Source organism: Sinohyriopsis cumingii, unplaced genomic scaffold (assembly GCF_028554795.1).
Source record: "Sinohyriopsis cumingii isolate HCF-2022 unplaced genomic scaffold, ASM2855479v2 utg000913l, whole genome shotgun sequence".
Lineage (NCBI taxonomy): Eukaryota > Metazoa > Mollusca > Bivalvia > Unionida > Unionidae > Sinohyriopsis > Sinohyriopsis cumingii.
Genome location: NW_028315943.1, coordinates 5442974 through 5461840, shown reverse-complemented (window position 1 = coordinate 5461840; position 18867 = coordinate 5442974). Strand labels below are relative to the sequence as shown.

Below are 18867 nucleotides of genomic sequence, written 5' to 3'. Positions count from 1 at the left end.
GTTTGAGAGGGTTTATCCTGTACAAGTGTTGGTTCACAGGTTTGGAATATAAAATTTCGACGTCATGAAATTTTTTGTTCGTTCTTGTAGGAACATCTGGAAATAAGTACTCATATTCAAATAATTATTGTTTAGGTTAATTTCTTTCTTGCTCTTGCAAATGTGAAAGTTTCTGGTCCAGATCTTTCATAATTTCTCAATTCCGAAGATTTGTCACTCCAATATCCGTAGAATCCGATGATATTTCTTCACTTAAATCTTCTCTGAGTGAGTCAGGTACAACTAAATAAATTAACTTGGCTATCACTTTCGATAGACTCTATTAGCATGTTTATGTGAGAGAGTTGTTTTCTTTTACGCCTCCCAGGAGTATTTATAATGTAATTTAAATCATTTATTTTCCTGTCAACTGTGTAGGGACCATTATACTTGGCCTGAAGAGGATTTTGTTGTATGGACGAGAGAGCTAGGACTCTATCACCAGTCTGAAAGATCTTTTCCTTCGGGTTTTATCATATCTTGACTTCGTTTTTGATTTTGTAGAGTGCAGATTTGCTCTTGATACCTCACAAGTATTTGACAACTTATACTTAAATTTGGAAACATAATCAAGAAGATTAATTTCAGTATCTTCATTAGAAAGATGTTTCTCTTTCAACAACTTCAATGGTCCACGCACAGTGTGTCCAAAAACCAGTTCAAAGTGACTGAAGCTTAGAGATTCTTGAACTGGTTCCCTAACAGCAAATAACAGTAAATGAATGCCTTAATCACAATCTTTACCCGTATCAAAACAATATGATCTAATCATATTTTTCAAAGTCTGGTGAAATTTGTATCATGTCCCTTGGCTCTCAGGGTGATAGGCAGAAGATTTCAATTGTTGGATACCTATTTCGTACATTACTTGCTGCAAAGTTCCAGACATGAAATCTGAGCCTTGATCAGACTGGACAGATTTGGGAAGCCAAACTGAGTAAAAAAAAACTTTATCAAAGCTTTTACTATTGTTTTAGATTTCATATTCCTCAAATGAATTACCTCTGAAAACCGTGTCGACGCACACATAATGGTCAACAGGTATTGGATACCTGACTTGGTCTTAGGTAATGGACCAACACAATCTACCTTAATTCTACTGAATGGTTCATCAATGGCGGAAATAGGTTATAGATGAGCCTTAGGTATTTTCTGATTGGGTTTTCCTACCATTTCACAAGCATGACAAGATCTACAGTATTTATCAACACCAATTTTGATTTTTGGACAAAATAAGTGAGTCAAGATCTTGTGATAAGTTTTATTGATCCCTACATGACCAGCCATAGGAGTTTTATGGGCCAGACTAAGTATTTCCTGTAGGGTTTTTGAACTACAATATCATAGTTCACTGATCACTTATCGCCCGCATGTACCTCGGTAGGTCTCCATTTTCTCATAAGAATTCCATTTTTAATGAAATAACAGACAGGAATTTCAGTATCTTCAGTTTCACTAATGGTCTTTTGAAACAAACAGGAGGTCTCATAATCTTGTTCCTGTCGACGACAAGTGATTGTCGTTTGTCACTCTGATTAGAATAAGGAGAATGAGTAGTTAACAGAGGATAAATGATCAATAATGTTTGATTGATCGAAACAAGGAGTGAAAGTGACCTCATCAAAAGCCTGGTCAATACATGTGTCAGCTAAAGGAATACTTTCCTTATCTACGTCATTCGCAAGAGCTTTCTTTGTCATAGCTCTGGTAAATGTACAAGCTGGGAATAAATCAGGGAATTCTTTTTCAATTGGATCTACATTTTGATCCAAGCAAGGCTTGTCAGTTACAAGTGGATTAACCACAACCTTGTCTCCAGCTAGGTAGTTGCCTAAATAAATGAATTCCCTCAACGGGTAAAACAAACACTGTGCCGACTGTCACGGCTCCTGAGACTACGTCTGTGTGTATGATTAGGATTTTTAACGTAGCTTTAACAAGTTTTCAGTCATATCGTTACAACGTCTGCAGTGTGGCAGTTTATAGTGATGTCTTGCACTGGGGCATCATGCCGCAGACACGTAGCATGATGTCCCACCCAGTCACATTATCCTGACACCAGGCCGACCAGTCCTAACACTAACATCTTAATGCTGAGCGCCAAGCGAGGCAGCTGTTAGCACCCTTTTTATAAGTTGTTGATATGACTCGGCCGGGGTTCTAACCCACGACCTCCCGCATATGAGGCGGACACTTTAACCACTAGGCCACCGGAGCGATGAGAGATTAACCACATCCTTGTCTCCAGCTAGGTCGTTGCCTAGTAATAAATGAATGCCCTCAACGGGTAAAACGGAGAACGTTCCGATTGTCACGGATCCTGAGACTAAATCTGATGACAAAATTAAACAATTGAGAGGAACATTAACAAAGCTGCAGTCTAATCCCTGAATAAGAACACTCTCATTAGAAAAAGATTTCTCAAAAAAAGTCAAAGTACCTAACAATAAAAGACTCTGAGAAGCTCCTGTGTCCCTTAAAATTTTAATAGGGATTGGACGAATCACCCAAGAGTGATATAGAACTCTTCGATATGAATGGTTCATAATTCTCCATAACAAAATCAGACTGGGGTTTATTAGACCTAACAAATGTAATGCTTTCAATACATGACCGTGACATTGACCTCTTAGAAATAAGAGCATTTGGAATAGGTCTGTCTTGATTCTGATGCCTATTTTTCAATTTGTAGCAATCAGAAATAACGTGTCTTTTTTCTTGCGGTTGGTACGTGTAGGAAGAGACAATGATATTGAACCAAGCATATCAGAAATTTGATTTTTACAAGTTGTGCCAGTCTGAGTTTTAGAAGGGCTTGTACTAGGCTGAAATACTGTTGAGCAGAGGTCTTATTTACAAAAGGAACTGTATGAGTTAAAGAATACTCATCAGCAGCTCGAGCAGGATTTGAAGAATGAATGTGCTTTTCACTTGCCAGTCCCATTTCTTTTATTTTACACTGATATTCCCTCTCTTTCTTCCATATATGTTTGTTTTACTTGTAACTGTATTTTTGCATCTGTTTTTCTTGTAACTGCATTTGCATCTCTCTCTCTCTCTCTCTCTCTCCAATTGTAACTTTATTGGTTCTTTTTGTAAAATCGTCTGTTATTTTTCTTTCTCCAATTTCATTTGTTCTTTCTCATTCTCCAATTGCAACTACATTTGTTTTTCTTCTTTTTCTCTCTGAAGTTCAGCTTCCTCAGTTCCACATTTATCTTGTATTTTAGTTCTGATTCCTTTACTTTTATGGCAGAGTCTGATACAGATTTACTGATCGAAACCAAAGCACTTTTATCCAAGACATTCTTTTCTATCAAGTTCTGGACCACAATATTTCGTATTTCTTGTTTCGGTAAGGAAGCCTTTATCATATTTTCTGGCAAGTTGAATCAATTTATCTGTTTTGAAAAAGATGTACTTGTTCCTATGTAGGATTTGAAAGAAAGATTTCCACTTTTGATGACATTTTAGACAAAAGCTTGCCGATGTTTCTGACAAGTTGAATCGATTTTTTTTTTATTTAAAGATCTAATTGTTCCTGGGTAGGATTTGAATGAAAGATTTTCACTTTTGATGACATTGTAGAAAAAGCTTGCCGATTTCACGAAAGATTTCAAAAACTATGGGAATTCAAATTTTAAAAAAATCTGAAATATTTTGGCCAAAATTCATAATTATCCGAGGACGAGTGCCCAATTCTTATGTTACGTGTTTAGGCTCGACTAAACAGTAACACAATAAAGAGTGAAAACAACAAGCTTTGACAAATTTAACAAATTATTTATTTCCCTGGGAAAATACTGTAAAAATGAAGAAAAATAGGAACGTACGGTTTTAAGAATCAAATCCAAAAATAATCCAAGAATAATCCACCAATACAATTTTAGAGGTCCTAATAATGAAATGTTCTAATGAATTCAAGTTCGAGTCCCGACGAAGAATCAAAGATGGAAGGCGATGACATATGCTGTATCCTGTACAGTGTGGTTGTCTACAGTTCCTTGTAGAAACACACGAAATAACACTCCGGTGTTGGAAATCCGAATAAAATATTTTAAGAAATGTCTTTGTTCAATAATTCTGTATGAGCACAGATATATTTCCAGGAAAAAAGAATTAATCGTTTTGAATCCAGATAATTCGAATTAACAATAAAATAACTCCAAACTGACAAAACAAAAGAACACCTTGACATCAAGTATTTTAAGTTCAGACTGAGAGATCTGTGTCTAAGCATCACTATTAAAACTAAATAATGCGGAATTTCAGGAATGCCTGAATTGCGAAATAGAGGGTCACTTGATCATGTTTACATATAAATACTGATGTAGCCACAGTACGACCTTGATAAATTCCAATTATTTTACTCCGAGAATAAAATAAAAAAAAGGTTGTTTACTTCACTAAAAACTATTTACAAGTCGAGGGTCACGTATCCAGTACAGCCTTGATCTCAACCCGATGATTCCCCACAATAAAAATAAATTAAAAAAAAGAACTTGTTCACGTGACTGTTACTGATTTTCTAATTAAGGTCGGGAACCAGGTCAGCCTGAGGTGTTTACAATAAGAGTTATTTCAAACTCATTTGCTGAGAAAATTTCCAAATCACGTAAACAAGGTTATATTATATTAGTATGCAGAATAAAAATAAATTTTTAAAGCTGATAAACAAACAATAAAGGTAAAATAAATATGAATTAAATCATATATACGGAACTATATATATATATATATATATATATATATATATATATATATATATATATATATATATATATATATATATATATATAGCTAGGAAAACTATTCGAATACCTTTTTTACGAGGAGAGATTTTAAGCATTCCTTATTTATTATTCCTTTATTATTTAAAATGATCTTTAGAATGTTATTTATAAAATAATGATTATTACAAAATTATGTCAATTCAATTGGCTTGTTATTAAATAAAAACGATGTGTGTAATTCACAAAAACAACTCTATGTTCAATGCTACCATTTCTTTAAATCACCAACTATTGATAAATACTTCAGGTCACGTGATTTCTCATAAGTCACTTGTCCAGTATACGTGGATCTAAGTTAAATTCGCTGAGTCCAGCTTCCACAAACGAAAATATGACCCAGCTTAAAATTTTCTGATAAAAATTAGGATCAAGTCCCTTTGTCAGCGGAGCTAACGCCGTGGAACATGTCGAGAGAAATGGTGTAGAAAGCCTCAAATAGCGTTATTAACGGTTATGTCAGACAAATATGATTTACTGAAAACAACCATGTTTTTTTTTTTAAAGTATAATAATTGCTTTTTCATTTGTCTTAAGTTAAAATATTTTCCTATCTGCATACTTTAATTATTCTGTCTATTGATTTCCCTCCACTGCTCTGTTTGCGTGGGTTCGAGTCTAGGATTCGGTCAATGTGGGTATGTAAGAAAGCTTACCAGTAGTTTCTCTTGGGTCGGTGGTTCTTCCCGGGGTTTTCCTGGGTTCTTCCTCCAGCATTAATACTGGCCGCCATGCATAGCCTAACATGTGCTGAAAAATGGCGTTAAACCACACAACAACAACACCAACAACAACCCTCCACTGCTTTTAAGGCAGTAAAAATATTATGACTTGGATACCCAAAATATGAAATAGCCAGAATAGAATAGAATAGAATAGATGCGCCGCTGTATATAGCTACTAAAGGTAGAAAGGTACTTGAGTCAATCATATTTAAGCGCCTTAAGAGTACAATTACTACTACTACTACTAACAATAGTTTTCGTTTGGTAGGATCAGCAAACGATGTTGTGTGGGGTTTATCGCACCCCACCCCCATTTTTCAGCACATATTGGCCAGTATTTTTGGTGGATGCAAAATCGGCCAGTATAATTTGTGGAGGACGAACCGGGAGAGAACCAATGACTCACAGGAGGCTACTGGAAAGCTTTCTCATATACCTATGCTGGTCAAGTCGTTAGTTAAACCAACGTGGACAGAAGTGAGATGGGAATGGTTTGTAATGGCGAACGCTTTTTACCATGCGATCGTATGGGGTCCACGGATAAGACAATAAAACAAGCAGCAATACATATAAAAAAGTACGTCATATAACATTGCACATACATTAAAGCATTTGTTATACAAATATAAATTACAACAGTTTTTATGTATGTACATAATACATACGTTGCCAATGTTATGTAACTTATTTAAATTTATAATATATATTATTACTTGTGTTATTTTCTGATCGTACTTAAATAATATATATATATATATATATATATATATATATATATATATATATATATATATATATATATATATATATATAGCTCAGTCCGACACGAAAACCTACCGAGTCTTTTCGATATTTTATACGTGTTTTAAGTAATGTTCAACACTTCACAATCTGAGAGGAGTTGCAGTTCTTGAAATAGATGGCTCTGCAATACACTAAATGCGTTTTTCAATTCGAAAGAGTAGATAGAGTGGTGCTGAAAATTGAGGAACATTGAAAAATGTATTCAATATAGAGCGTCTGTTGTTTGCTATTTTTCGAATTGTTGGTGTACTATTTTAAATTTTGCGAGAGGAGATTATTTTAATATTGTGATCACGTAAATGTAAGTCGTAGAATAGTATAATTTGTGTTTTTAGCAAACTGTTTTTAAAGTTACTTTGAATTCTCAAATTTTTCCTTATTCAGGACGATACTGAGTAGAAAGACTAAGATATCGACTAAGGATAGAATCAGATTTTTAACGAGCTGATTTGTTGTTATTGTTTAACAACATTGGTATAGTTTATGTTATGTCTTGCAATAATTAAATTATCAGTTTACTACAAACTCGGGGATGGTGGTGTCAAAAGTAAGGTGCCCGTTTCTTTATTTCTTCCATTTTTGTTCACCTTTATGATCGTTTTGTATCATGTGCAGTATAATACACGGGGGTTGGAAACTCCAAAGACATGCCACATATCACCCGTTCCATTTTGATAAACAGATGATGTTTCCAGTGCGCATTGGAGCAGTTAGATCAAAGACACAGCAGGGGAAGATAGCCCTGTAATGTAAGATGTTGATCCAGACATGGGGATGGGTCGATGTTTCACTGCTTTAATATTATGTTCCATATATTATATATCTTTTCTGTCTGCCACTAGTCCGAAAGTTTAAGCTGATGACCCATATATCAAGGGGTGGGTGGTTGACGTCTTACTGCCTGAACAAGAGGTGCTGTGTAGCGGTGACTATGAACACTGAAATACATTCCGAGATACACATGTATTTACAAGTTCTCAGTGTATATATTGGTATAAACACAAGAAATTATCATTTGTTTTTGTTTTAATAATAAGATAAAGCAAAATAAAATATGATTTATCTGATTTTGGTATGAATTATTTACTCTTGTCCTATTTATAGCTAAATACCTGTAATGGTATAACTCGGTCGTACTTGTTTCAACAGATATGATAATCAGAGAATTGAGGGATACATACACAGAATGAAAGTGAAAATAATCAAAAGTATTTGCCAACATTATATTATATATTTACTGTAAGATTTAAACACATTGAATTACACCATCCATTCTGGAGATTACCTCAGTTCCGGAATCATCAATCTTTATCATATCACCTATTCTGGAACAGAACATCAGCCATTTATGATACCTGTCCAGTAAAGTACCATGGATTGATGAGTGCTATAACTAGGAGTAAAGTAAATTGTATCAAAATCACTCAGATCATATTTTAATTTGTTCTTTATTACTATTCAAACAAAAACAAATCATAATTCCTGTGTGTACACCGATATTTACACCGAGAACATGTAAATGTATGTCTATTTTGGTTTTTCAGTGTTTATAGTAACTGGCTGTGTAGTTCATTGTGAGGTCATTCTGCTTCACTTATAGAGGTCATATTTCAAGAGTATCTGACATAGTTGGCAGCCCATTTTTGGCACTGTTGTAGATATGAGTTTAATTGTACTATATTTTAATGCATTTTCCCTTGTTGAAGTACATCAACACCAGCTGAAAGGTTCTGATTTTTAAAAATCTTTCACTGGGATTTAGTTTGGTGAAAAGCAGTGTAGGCTGAGGAATGCTGAAATTGGGTAACTTTATAATTTTCTTTTACAAAACAAATACATGTATGTCTGATCTCATTTGGCCTGTGTGATTTGCAGTATTTGTTTTGTTAAAGAAAAAAATCAGCTTTTGTGAAAGTGAGCATGCTGCAGTCATCTCTCATTGCTGATGTATTCTATTAACTTAAAAATGTTTTGAGGTAGTAGTTTGAATCATTTTCAGAGAAACATATAATGACATCTGAGAATGATGTGCCCCTGTCTGCATCATGATTATTTAAAATCATCTTTTACTTTACTGCATTCAAGGGTGCCGAGTGATCTAAAGCACTCTCCATTATGGATCACTGCCATCTCACCTGTCTATGTGGGTTTGAGTCTCGGATTCAGCCAATGTGGGTATGTGAGAAAGCTTGCCAGTAGCTTCTTGTGGGTCAGTGGTTCTTTCCAGTGTTTTCCTGGGTTCTTCCTCCACTGTTAATACTGGGTGCCATGTATAGCCTATCACGTGCTTAAAAATGGCGTTAAACCAACAACAACAACAACTTCACTGCATTGTCTTTATCCTACATAAGATAGATAATAATTTAGACAGTGTTCAGACCATGAGTGGGAAGCAATGCTTCTGACATCATTACCACAAGTTTCTTTCACACAGTTTTGAAGATGGACTGCACAGTGACAGGGAAGCACTTTAAAATAGTTTTTGTTGAAAAGTGTCACTTTAATTTATTCTAATTCTGGTCAATTTCTGTCCAAAAGTTGCCAGCAGGTTCTCAAAGACATACATTTTACATAGTAGAGCTAAACCAGCATCAACCTCAGTCAAATGTTCACTTGCGCAATACACATTATGGGTATAGAGCTGAATTCCCAAATCAGCAACAGGATGATAATGGTGTGTGAAATATACACTGATTCTTTAAACCCTTCATTTTGTGGATGGGTCTTTCATATTGTTTGGGGACAGCAAAGATTTTTATGTGCTGTTGGCACAAAAGTGCAGCCTAGATTGAACTCTGCATTCCAGTTAATTTTTGGAGTAATTCTGTGATAGATGAAGCATAGCAAAGATAATGGAAATGAGAAGATGTCTTTTTGTTACTCTTAAGCCAACCTTGATTTTCAACTTAAAAATATTTAATGGGTGAATGCAGGGCTCAGAATTAATATTAATCCACTATCTAATGGTTATTGATTATGCAAGCCATCACTGACTTCTGGTACAGTGAAACTTAATACTGTTTGCTATCATAAGAGTTGAGAAGTGGCTGTGAGTCAGCATTCACTTTAATTCAGTGTTTCCCATTACCCTCATTTGCGCTTCAGAGACCCCCACATTTTTAATTTGGCCACAAGTTTTGATACCAAAGTTTTTTTTATTACTCAGACTAACCCCTAGTTTTGACACCAAGGAGATTTTTTACTCTGTCTTGCACCCCTAGAGGATACACTGCTTTAATTGTTAATTGATCTATTTATTTTGAGTACCTACCTGCATCAAATAATTGCCGAGGTACAATAAATGCTTGTGCAATTGAGCCAGTTTTAAACCACATATCCATTCGTAAATTAGATTAGTGTGATTATTGTCAAAACGGACTTTGCACAGGTTGAACTAGACTAGTTTACTACCTGAAAGCATTGCTATAATTGCTGATGGTAATGCAAGGTATAGGGTCTCAAGTTTATACTGACCAATTGAAAAAAGTCATATTTGCCAACTCAATGATTAATCCAGAATTATTCTGAACAATTTGTTTTAATAAACATTAAATATATATTGCCATGGGAAAATTAGCACAAATGACTTAAGTATAACCCTGGAGAGGCTGTGTTGTGCACCTTCTGGACTGAGTATTCAGGTAAATACAAAGGTATATGTGCTACTTCACTTGTTGATATGTGTAAACCATTTTTTTCCTTAAAATTTCCTGGAATCACACAGTGCAATCACATAATGTGAAATCAAAACAGACATTTGGTTCCTCAGAAGCAGAGCAGATTGTGAAACCTAGAGCCAATGATGAATCCGATACAGAAAAAAGATGAAATTTTAGATTTTTGTGAGTCTTGTTGGTATTTTGACAATAAGAAAGTGAAGCCCACTGTTTAAGTAAAGTTCAACAAATAATTTATTTCCCTTTCAGGGCTCTCAGGAAACTGAACTTCTGGGTCAAATATGCATGAAATTCTCAAAGGACATGGCATTTCTTCCTGTGTCACTTCTATGTAATATGCTTCATTTTCTCACGGGACACTTCCTTTTTCATATTCTCGTAAGCCGTTTCCAAACTGTACAATAGCTACTGGCCAGACTAAGGTTCATTCATTCACTGGTGGCTCTGCCTCGGGAGACCATGCAAGTAGTGCCCTTGGAGTTTTGTCTGTCTCGGGGGTTTTGGCATCATCTGGTGTGGCTTTGCAGGCCTGTGCGAAAGTGACAGTCCCTATTGCAATTGGTGCAGACATATTGGGAAGTCTGAGTTGCTGGAGTTGATGCCACACTCTTCTTTCTGTTATGTTTCTCTGTTGCCAGCTTGCTTCTCCTCACATCGGTGACTGATATGCCCTTGCGGACCATCTGTCTCCAGGTGCCTTGGTCTGCACTTCTCAGCCGTTGGGTGAAATGTTGCATGCCTTCATGTCCCTCTTGTACACATCCTTGAAATGGCTTGACAAAGTGTGCTTCATGTGCCCTTTGAACCTGACAAAGAGTGCCTGACATGGCATTTTGACCTGACCTGACATAGCATGCTTCAGTTGCTCTTCTTTGCAACTTTGTACCATGCATTTTTCAAGGTCTTTAGAGTACACTAGATAATAACTTTAAAATAAGCTAAGATGACGTCCATGAGTTGCTCACCAGTTATAGATATAATGATATAAACAAGGTGGCCTAAAAGTCAGTATGTCACATGCAAGTGGGCACAGACCACAACTAATTAATTTGAGGGTGGGTTAGTGTAGAGTACATACTCTCACTGTTTCAATCGGATGAATTGTGAAATACGTAAAACCTTTTCTATATCCAACAATTTAAAGGAACCAATAATCAATAAGGACAGTCATCTTGATACAGTGCAGTTTATGTTTGCAGTTTGGGGAAAGCAAGTCTCATTTTCCAAATCTCCATGAAACCAAATGTAATCATTACTATGATTGATCTACATCAGAGGATTTTTCTGACCCCCCTCCCCAAACATAAACTCCAGGAAGATAAACTGGACACTCTAGGTTGATTTCAGCAGTAGACAGTTGTTTTGTATAGTGATTACATGCATGACACTATTGGATGAAATTAGTTCAAGCATGGTTTTAGGATGGGATGCAACTTTAAGTGTTGCAGATGATTCCATCACAAGGAGCTTTTTTTACAGTCAAGATTTTCTGATTTTACAAGCAGTTGTAAAATACTTGCTGTACACTTTGTCTGTCCATGGTTTGGTCTCTAGTTTTAATATTTGAAAGGGCATGTGGTAGCCCACATGTGGTTGTTGGTTTCCTGATTCAGACTTAGAGAATGTCTAAATTGCCACTAAAGGCATATGGAGGGCACTGATTGGGGGGGAGGACCCATCTATTTCTTTTGAGCTGGAATACAAAGTTGAGCATTGCAGACTGGTTTCTATTGTTGTAATTGAAGTATAGTTTTTGTTCACTATTTTAGAATGGCCTGTTATGGCGTATAATAATCCTATGGAAGCTGCATTTCGAAGTTCAATGGACTCCAACAGTATGGTGTCAGGGATTGGACGAAATTCAATGGACTCAAACAGTGTGGTATCAGGGATTGGACAGTAAGTAGAAATTACAAGTTTCATACATTAATGCATTCCATTTGCATTGCAAGGTACACATTGAGACTGATCACCACACATTAACCAGGGATCTCATTAAATACTAAATTGGAAGACTAGAAGTCACAAGCAGATGTCAGACTTTGAGAAACTCATAAGGCACTCATATAAATAACCATTTAAACCATGTTCCTGTAATGAATGTAATTGGGGCAATGAGGCGTAGGCTGGATTCTTCTGGTAAATTGTGTTTAGCTTTTTGGAGGGATGAGGGTATTAGAAGATAATCTTCTACAACTTGACTACTTAACTACTTTATTTGTCCTGGGAAAAATGGGAACTAACCATCTTCTTTTCTAACCAGATGGTGTGTTGCATGTACATAGTTACATTTAGAATAATTAAACAGCCATGTGTGTTCAAATTAATGTTACAATTAAACAGACCCCTTTATTTGAAAAAATGACATAATTAGATCTGAAAACGAAAACCCCACACTGGAATTTAAATGAATGTGTTTTTTGTTACATATATTTAAAGTTAACAACATGAATTATGTTCTCGATACTACCTATGAACAGCTATGCTGAGCAGCAGATGCCAAAGTCTACATTTAATAATCCAGAACATCTGGAGCTCATTGTATATTGTACAACTGAAATTCTAGGGTTATAGTACCCAAATCTGACAGTCTAGTATATTGATTTAAAATTTATTTAAAAAAACGATAGTACAGGATGAGAAATGTAGGGGCTCTTTTATTCTGTATCTTCCATGTTTATTAAAATTAGATGACAATCAAAGATAATTATATTTAAAGTTTGACAAATAAGTATTAGCAAGTGTTAAAAACTCCACTCCCAATATTTAAACATTTTTTTCTAATTGAAATACATTATGATATCTTAATGAAGTTCTCAGTGCAGTGGTCTACAGGAACAATTTGCCTCAAAATTGTCCTTTGAAATATATATTTGAGATCAAACCATAAGAGAATATACATTTGAAACAAAAAAGCATGAGGTTAAATTCAGAACATGAAATATTGTATTATTACTTTAATACATATTTTTCAGAATTCAGATTTACTGAACAGGTCATATGTGCACAATAGTAATACAAAATATTGGTTTCATTTCAGTGGTTTAAACTTGGCAGAGTTATGTATTGTATTCATTTATGAATATTTTTAGATCATGGTATGAAAGTAATAAAACAATTACTGGTTTGTTTAATTATTTACACTGCTATATCAAGCTGTGAATATATATATATATATATATATATATATATATATTATATGCACCACTGTTTTATGTCAGCAAGTATCATGCTTCATAATAAAACACTATTGAACTCAACAAAGCCTGTGATTGTATATTATTTTAAATCTCGTGCATTTTCACACTGAAGGGTGTATTTTCTTTCCTTTTTTGTTTTGATCCATAAATAAATGAAATTCTATGTTTTAATATATATTTTACTAAAATAAGAGACTTGTAAGTTAAAAAATACATCATACACTCAAATAAAAGAGGTCTTTATACACATTTTATAGATTGGCTTCATGTGATGATAAAAACCAAAGAGAAAACCCTGCTAGCGTCTATGCACTCTAGGAAGTCAGGTCACAGAATCAAAATATGTGCAATATGTACCAAGTATATTGACCATATAACACTTATGTTTTTTTTGGGTGCCACTGAGTGTAGTTAGTGAACTATACTGTAAAATATTTATCTGTACATTTCTCACCAGATGTATCTTTCACTCAGCTCTACTTCAGGAGTGGATTTTTACTGGCCAGTTTGTGGATTACCTCTCCTCCGTCCTTAAAAAACTTACTGCAGATAGTAACATCATTGTTCTTAAAGATCAAATATGTCTTTTATCCAACAGCACATTGTTGTTTAGGCCTAATTCCATATGTAAATCCTGGAGAATTCATTCTGTAGTTCAGGTGTACTTTAGTGGGTACTACACAGGCTTGAGTAAAAATGGTTAATACACTTTGTTTACTGTGTTTGTGCATGTATAACAGATACCTAACAGCAAACAGCAGAAACCTGAATCTGTTGGCTCATTATAGTTACTGTGAAGGATGAGGGTATGTGCTGTTTGGTGCTCAGTATACAATATGTCCTACTGTCCTAGCTTAGATCTTTATGTACCTTTTTTGTATTAATTCAGAAGGTTTATGGGGGACCAACTGACTTGGAGCTCACAGTAAGTACATGTTATTGGTTAACTAAAATTGCAGCTTTTTACAGCAGCTTTTCCCCAAATTAATGCTGGAAAAAATCACAAAGTCTTCAGCTTGACCAGATTAGAGTGTCTTAAAAAGTGAACAAAAGTTTGATTTTTTTCCTTAAAATACTGTATACATTTTTGGGCAAGTAACAACATATTTTTTTTTGCCCAGCAAAAATGGATTTTTTTGTAGGCTGCTTGACAAGAGATTTTTTCCAGTCATGCCAGAATTCTATGTGAGAAGCATGTAGCCTTGCCTGTATACCCTACACAATCAATTGACCTTTACATGTTAATAGGTGGGTCAGTACGTACACAGCCCATATCATTCTTGAAGTACTGGTCCTTGTGCATATTTTAAGCAACAGGCTAGGTTTGAAATGGGAGTTTAAAGTATGGCAGTGTAAAAAATATCTGAGTACCTGGAAAACATTATGCTTGAAAGGGTGATGGCTAATAATTGGAAGATTGGTACTTTACCAGGACAGCCAAGCATCTATCTTTCTAATTATCATATCTACAGGGAAGCACACACTCATGCCCTATCAGTCTACACAGGAGTTATTGCTTCTTGGTTGATGTAATTTATGTTGTCATAATTCAGGATAAACTGTAACAGATTGCTGTTACCTATATATACTAGTAGTTTAATATGCCTATCAAAAGGTAGTTGTTGTTGTTGTGGAGGGGTTTAATGCCATTTTTCAGCACATGATAGGCTATGCATGGCAGCCAGTATTAATGGTGGAGGAAGAACCCAGGAAAACCTTGGGAAGAATTGCTGACCCACGAGAAGTTACTGGCAAGCTTTCTCACATACCCACATTGGCCGAATCCTAGACTTGAACCCACACAAACAGAGGTGAGATAGCAGCGATCCGTAATGGATAGCGCTTTAGACCACTCGGCCACTCAGGACCCCTTCGAAAGGTATTACATATGTTGTTTGGACATTGTCATCCATCTGTCTGTCCATATAGGTACTGGCTTAAGTCTGGTTGAGCCACTTACCTTTTTGCACTTCTTTGACAGGTTTTTCTTTTTGCAATGATGACTTATATTACCTGTAAGTAGGTTTCTTACAAGAGATACTTACTGGTCTGTTACAGTGAAATCCTAGCTGATGACAAAAACATGAACCTAGGAATATTGAAACCTTTCTCTCTGCTCATGGACCAGACACCATTTTTGATATGCGGCAGCTGGTACACAGCATTGTAGCAATTGGCTTCATGCTTGACTTAGTTTCATCTGCTGGATTGTAGCAGCCAGAATATAGCCAAGACCCCCTCTTGTGTCTGGGAATGATTCTCACTTAAGACTAATATGCTCAACAGGATAGCTAACACTCCTGAATGTCATATCTATGTCTGATAAACCCTAGTGCTAGCAATCCATGTTCATGCTGTTAAAACATCATCACAAGGCTATTCTCAGATTGCACCTTCTCTCTTCTGGTTGCTTATCATGTGGCCAGATGGACTAAGCCATAAAACAGGCTGCTGAAGAGAGCAAACCTCATGCTTGCCCAGCAACTCAGGATGTTATACAGAAGATGTTTGGTTGTGATCCAGCTTTTCTTCATGGCAACCTTCTCAGAGAAAATGGCACCATTCCCATGTAGCCCTTTTATGATATGCCATTGGCCAGGTGAGTAAAGTCTTCATCCTGGAATGGAAGACACCCCGTCCTGACGAATCATGATTCTCACTAGAATATGTACTCATAGAAAGAGTGGCTTGCTCATGTCATGACACAAACCTGACTGGGTTCTTACTACAGGCCTTTTCGAGTTCATCACTATCTCAGTAAATGGTTTAAGGCATCTTGAGTTCAGAATGGATACCCTTAGAACAGTCCCCTTTGCATTTCAGGATGGAGATCTTGCAAGTCAGAAATACAGGGTATCTCATACAGTCTCGTCTCTTCATTCATCTGAACAGGGGATACACAAATTCCTTTGGTTTTTCAGTTTTGTTAAGAAAGCATTATTTTTTCCAAGACCTTGCAAAATCAATTCTTGCTTTGCATTTCTGCCATTTTGCGATTCAGGAGACTTTTCTCTCAGCAGGGATAAATTAATTTGAAGCATTTGTCAGACTTAATCTTATGATATTCAAGTCAGCACCATTTGGAATACCTGCTCTTGAGTTGGTAGTACTTTAGTTCAAGACAGTACTTGACCTGTTCTTTAATAGTACTTACCTGATCATAATACAGGCATACCCTACTGCGCATATCCCAGAGTTACATTCCTGGAAGAACTTGCACATCCACTTAAGTGATAACTGATGATTCACTGGATTTGGATGCAAATCCCTCTATCCAAGAGGAGACCACTCTCATCTGACTTCCAACTTGGCAAGCAGATCACTTTTTATCACTTCTGTTACTAAAAGTAGCCGAAGATGCTGCTAACATCTTCCTAGTTTGTAAGGGAAGGATTTATAAAGTAGTTGGTTTACTCCTACTATGTTATGATACATAAGTATTATTGATTAAACATATTTTAGTAATATAAATTATACATGACATACCTGGACTAAACATTATGGATGGCTTGCAATTGGAGTAAGGAAGAAGTTTATTAATTTTGAGGCCAGAATGTTAAAGTTAAAGTTAGCATCACTATGGCTATAAAAGTTAGAGGCATAGTGGCTCAAAATAAAAAAGGGTTTCTGAAAAAATTTCAGTTTTTAATCATGTAAAACTTCAGGGAATTTTTTAAAATTGATTTTGAGGTTAAAAGGTGAAAGGTCATGGTCATTGTTAATGAAACAAAAATAGGTTTTGCATGGTAACTTCTGTTCCTGAGTAAGATCCTTGACTAAACTTTGAGGATAGTTAGAAATTGTCAAAGGTCAAGGTCATGGCAAGTCTAATGAGAGTGATAGATTGTGCACATGAAGTTTGGTTCAGTATTGCATTCATTGTTTTATATGTTTTTAATTGTTATGTATATTTGATTTCATTTATATTTGATTTAATTGTTCTTTTGTTTTTAAAAATTTTTATTCCATTGCATGCTATTGTAACATAATTTTATTTAGTAGATTTGATATTTTCCAGAAATTCAGTTCAGTTTTTCGAAAACCAAATATTAGAAATTTGTATCTAAAAGCTGACCTAGTTCCTGACCTTATTTCATGATTGGAAGTTAGCAACTTTTTAAAAAATTCATTCTTAGTGTGGGATTTATAGAGTGAAATCGAGGCTGTACTGGGAGAATGTGACTTTAAAAAACATGTAGCTATTATTTCGAAATTCTGGTTTTACTGGAGGGTAGACCCATATTTGGGCATCTGTTTTGCGCAGTCGCCAGATTTAATAGTGATGTTTTGAGAAGTAATTTCAGATGTGCTTTTAAAACACTTAGACATAAGGGTTTTTTCTGTTGTGACCAATTGGAGTTAAATTTTAATTTTTCTTCAGATTATTTGGATTCTAATAGATTAATTGTTTTCCCTGGGAATATTTAAGTGCTCATACAGAATTCTTGGACAAAGACATTTATTGAAATTTTATTTGGAATTCATAACTGGAATATTATTTTCTGTTGTTCATCAAGGAACTGTTGACTCATCAGTACTATACTGACTACAGCATACGTCATCACCTTCCATTTTGGATTTTCATCGGGAGTCTTAATTCAAATTCATTAGAACATTTTATTACTATGACTTTTAATTCTTGGATTATTTTTGGATTTGATTCTTTAAACTGTAAGTTCTTTTTCTCATTTTTACCTTGTTTTTCTAGGGAAATAAATTATTTGTTAAATTTTACAAAGCTTGTTGTAATTATTTTTTTCTTGTTACTTTTTATGAGAGCCTAAACACATAACATAATGTTGACTGGTTTTCAAACCATTTTGAGTGAGAACAAAATGGTGTATAAAGATAATGACAGTTTAGATGCCACACAGCACTCCAGCCTTTGGTGAACTGCTAATGTATTAAAATTCATGAGAGCTGTTATTGTGCATTTTAACATAGTGAAAATCCAAGAGATAGGATAGAAGGATCTGTGTATACATCTGTAATGAAAGATCATTGTGCAGTAGAATCAAAATCATTTGGTAATAACAATTACCAGATGAATTGACATGACATACACAGGTTTTTCCCTGATAAAGAAAATCTTCATCCCTGATTCAAAGGCTGTATTTAGGGATTTGTCTTCCAAAAATTTTGGAGTGCCAAGAACTGGGCTTTGAAAAATATGAAGCCTGGTTTCAACTAGTGGGGACCCTCAGTGATTGTAGCGCCATGACCCTTGTTTAAAAGCCAGAAGACTCCTTAATCCTATTGAAAATCCTGCATGTAAAATGGAACAGATTTTCAAATTAATGATGGAATGAGGAGAAATATGCACTGCATACTGTGGTGTTGTAAAATTAGAGTGTGATGCCTATATTGAAGGTGGTATGCTACATGTACTTCCGACAGCAGTATGTTACATACCATATGAACTTGTTTTATGTTGAGTCTAACTGTAAACAACATAGACTCAGATCTACTATTGCATAATGCACCAGCAGATCAGGATCTCTATCTTGTTTGTTCTACTGATTACTTGTAAGAAACGGAATAGACCCATATCAGCTGGCACGTTATATAATGGCAGATCTTGATCTGTACAGTTTGAAGTTGGGAATGTCTTATAATTGGGTCTATGTAGTGC

At 35.3% G+C, this 18867-nt stretch overlaps 1 protein-coding gene across 3 annotated transcripts in view; it reads left to right on the top strand.

The window, feature by feature from the left end:
- Positions 1 to 6499: 6499 nt before the first annotated feature.
- The window catches only part of LOC149773091 (CCR4-NOT transcription complex subunit 2-like), a 66024-nt gene continuing 53656 nt past the window's right edge, over positions 6500 to 18867 (top strand). For 2 of the 3 annotated variants that reach the window (XM_089946852.1, XM_089946851.1), the window contains exons 1-3: positions 6500 to 6659; positions 11805 to 11934; positions 14125 to 14160. In XM_089946852.1, the coding sequence (XP_089802978.1) occupies positions 11816 to 11934; positions 14125 to 14160 (155 nt within the window). In that variant the 5' untranslated portion in view covers positions 6500 to 6659; positions 11805 to 11815. The remainder of the gene's footprint in view (positions 6660 to 11804; positions 11935 to 14124; positions 14161 to 18867) is intronic. The other variant, XM_089946853.1, reaches the window with a different exon arrangement.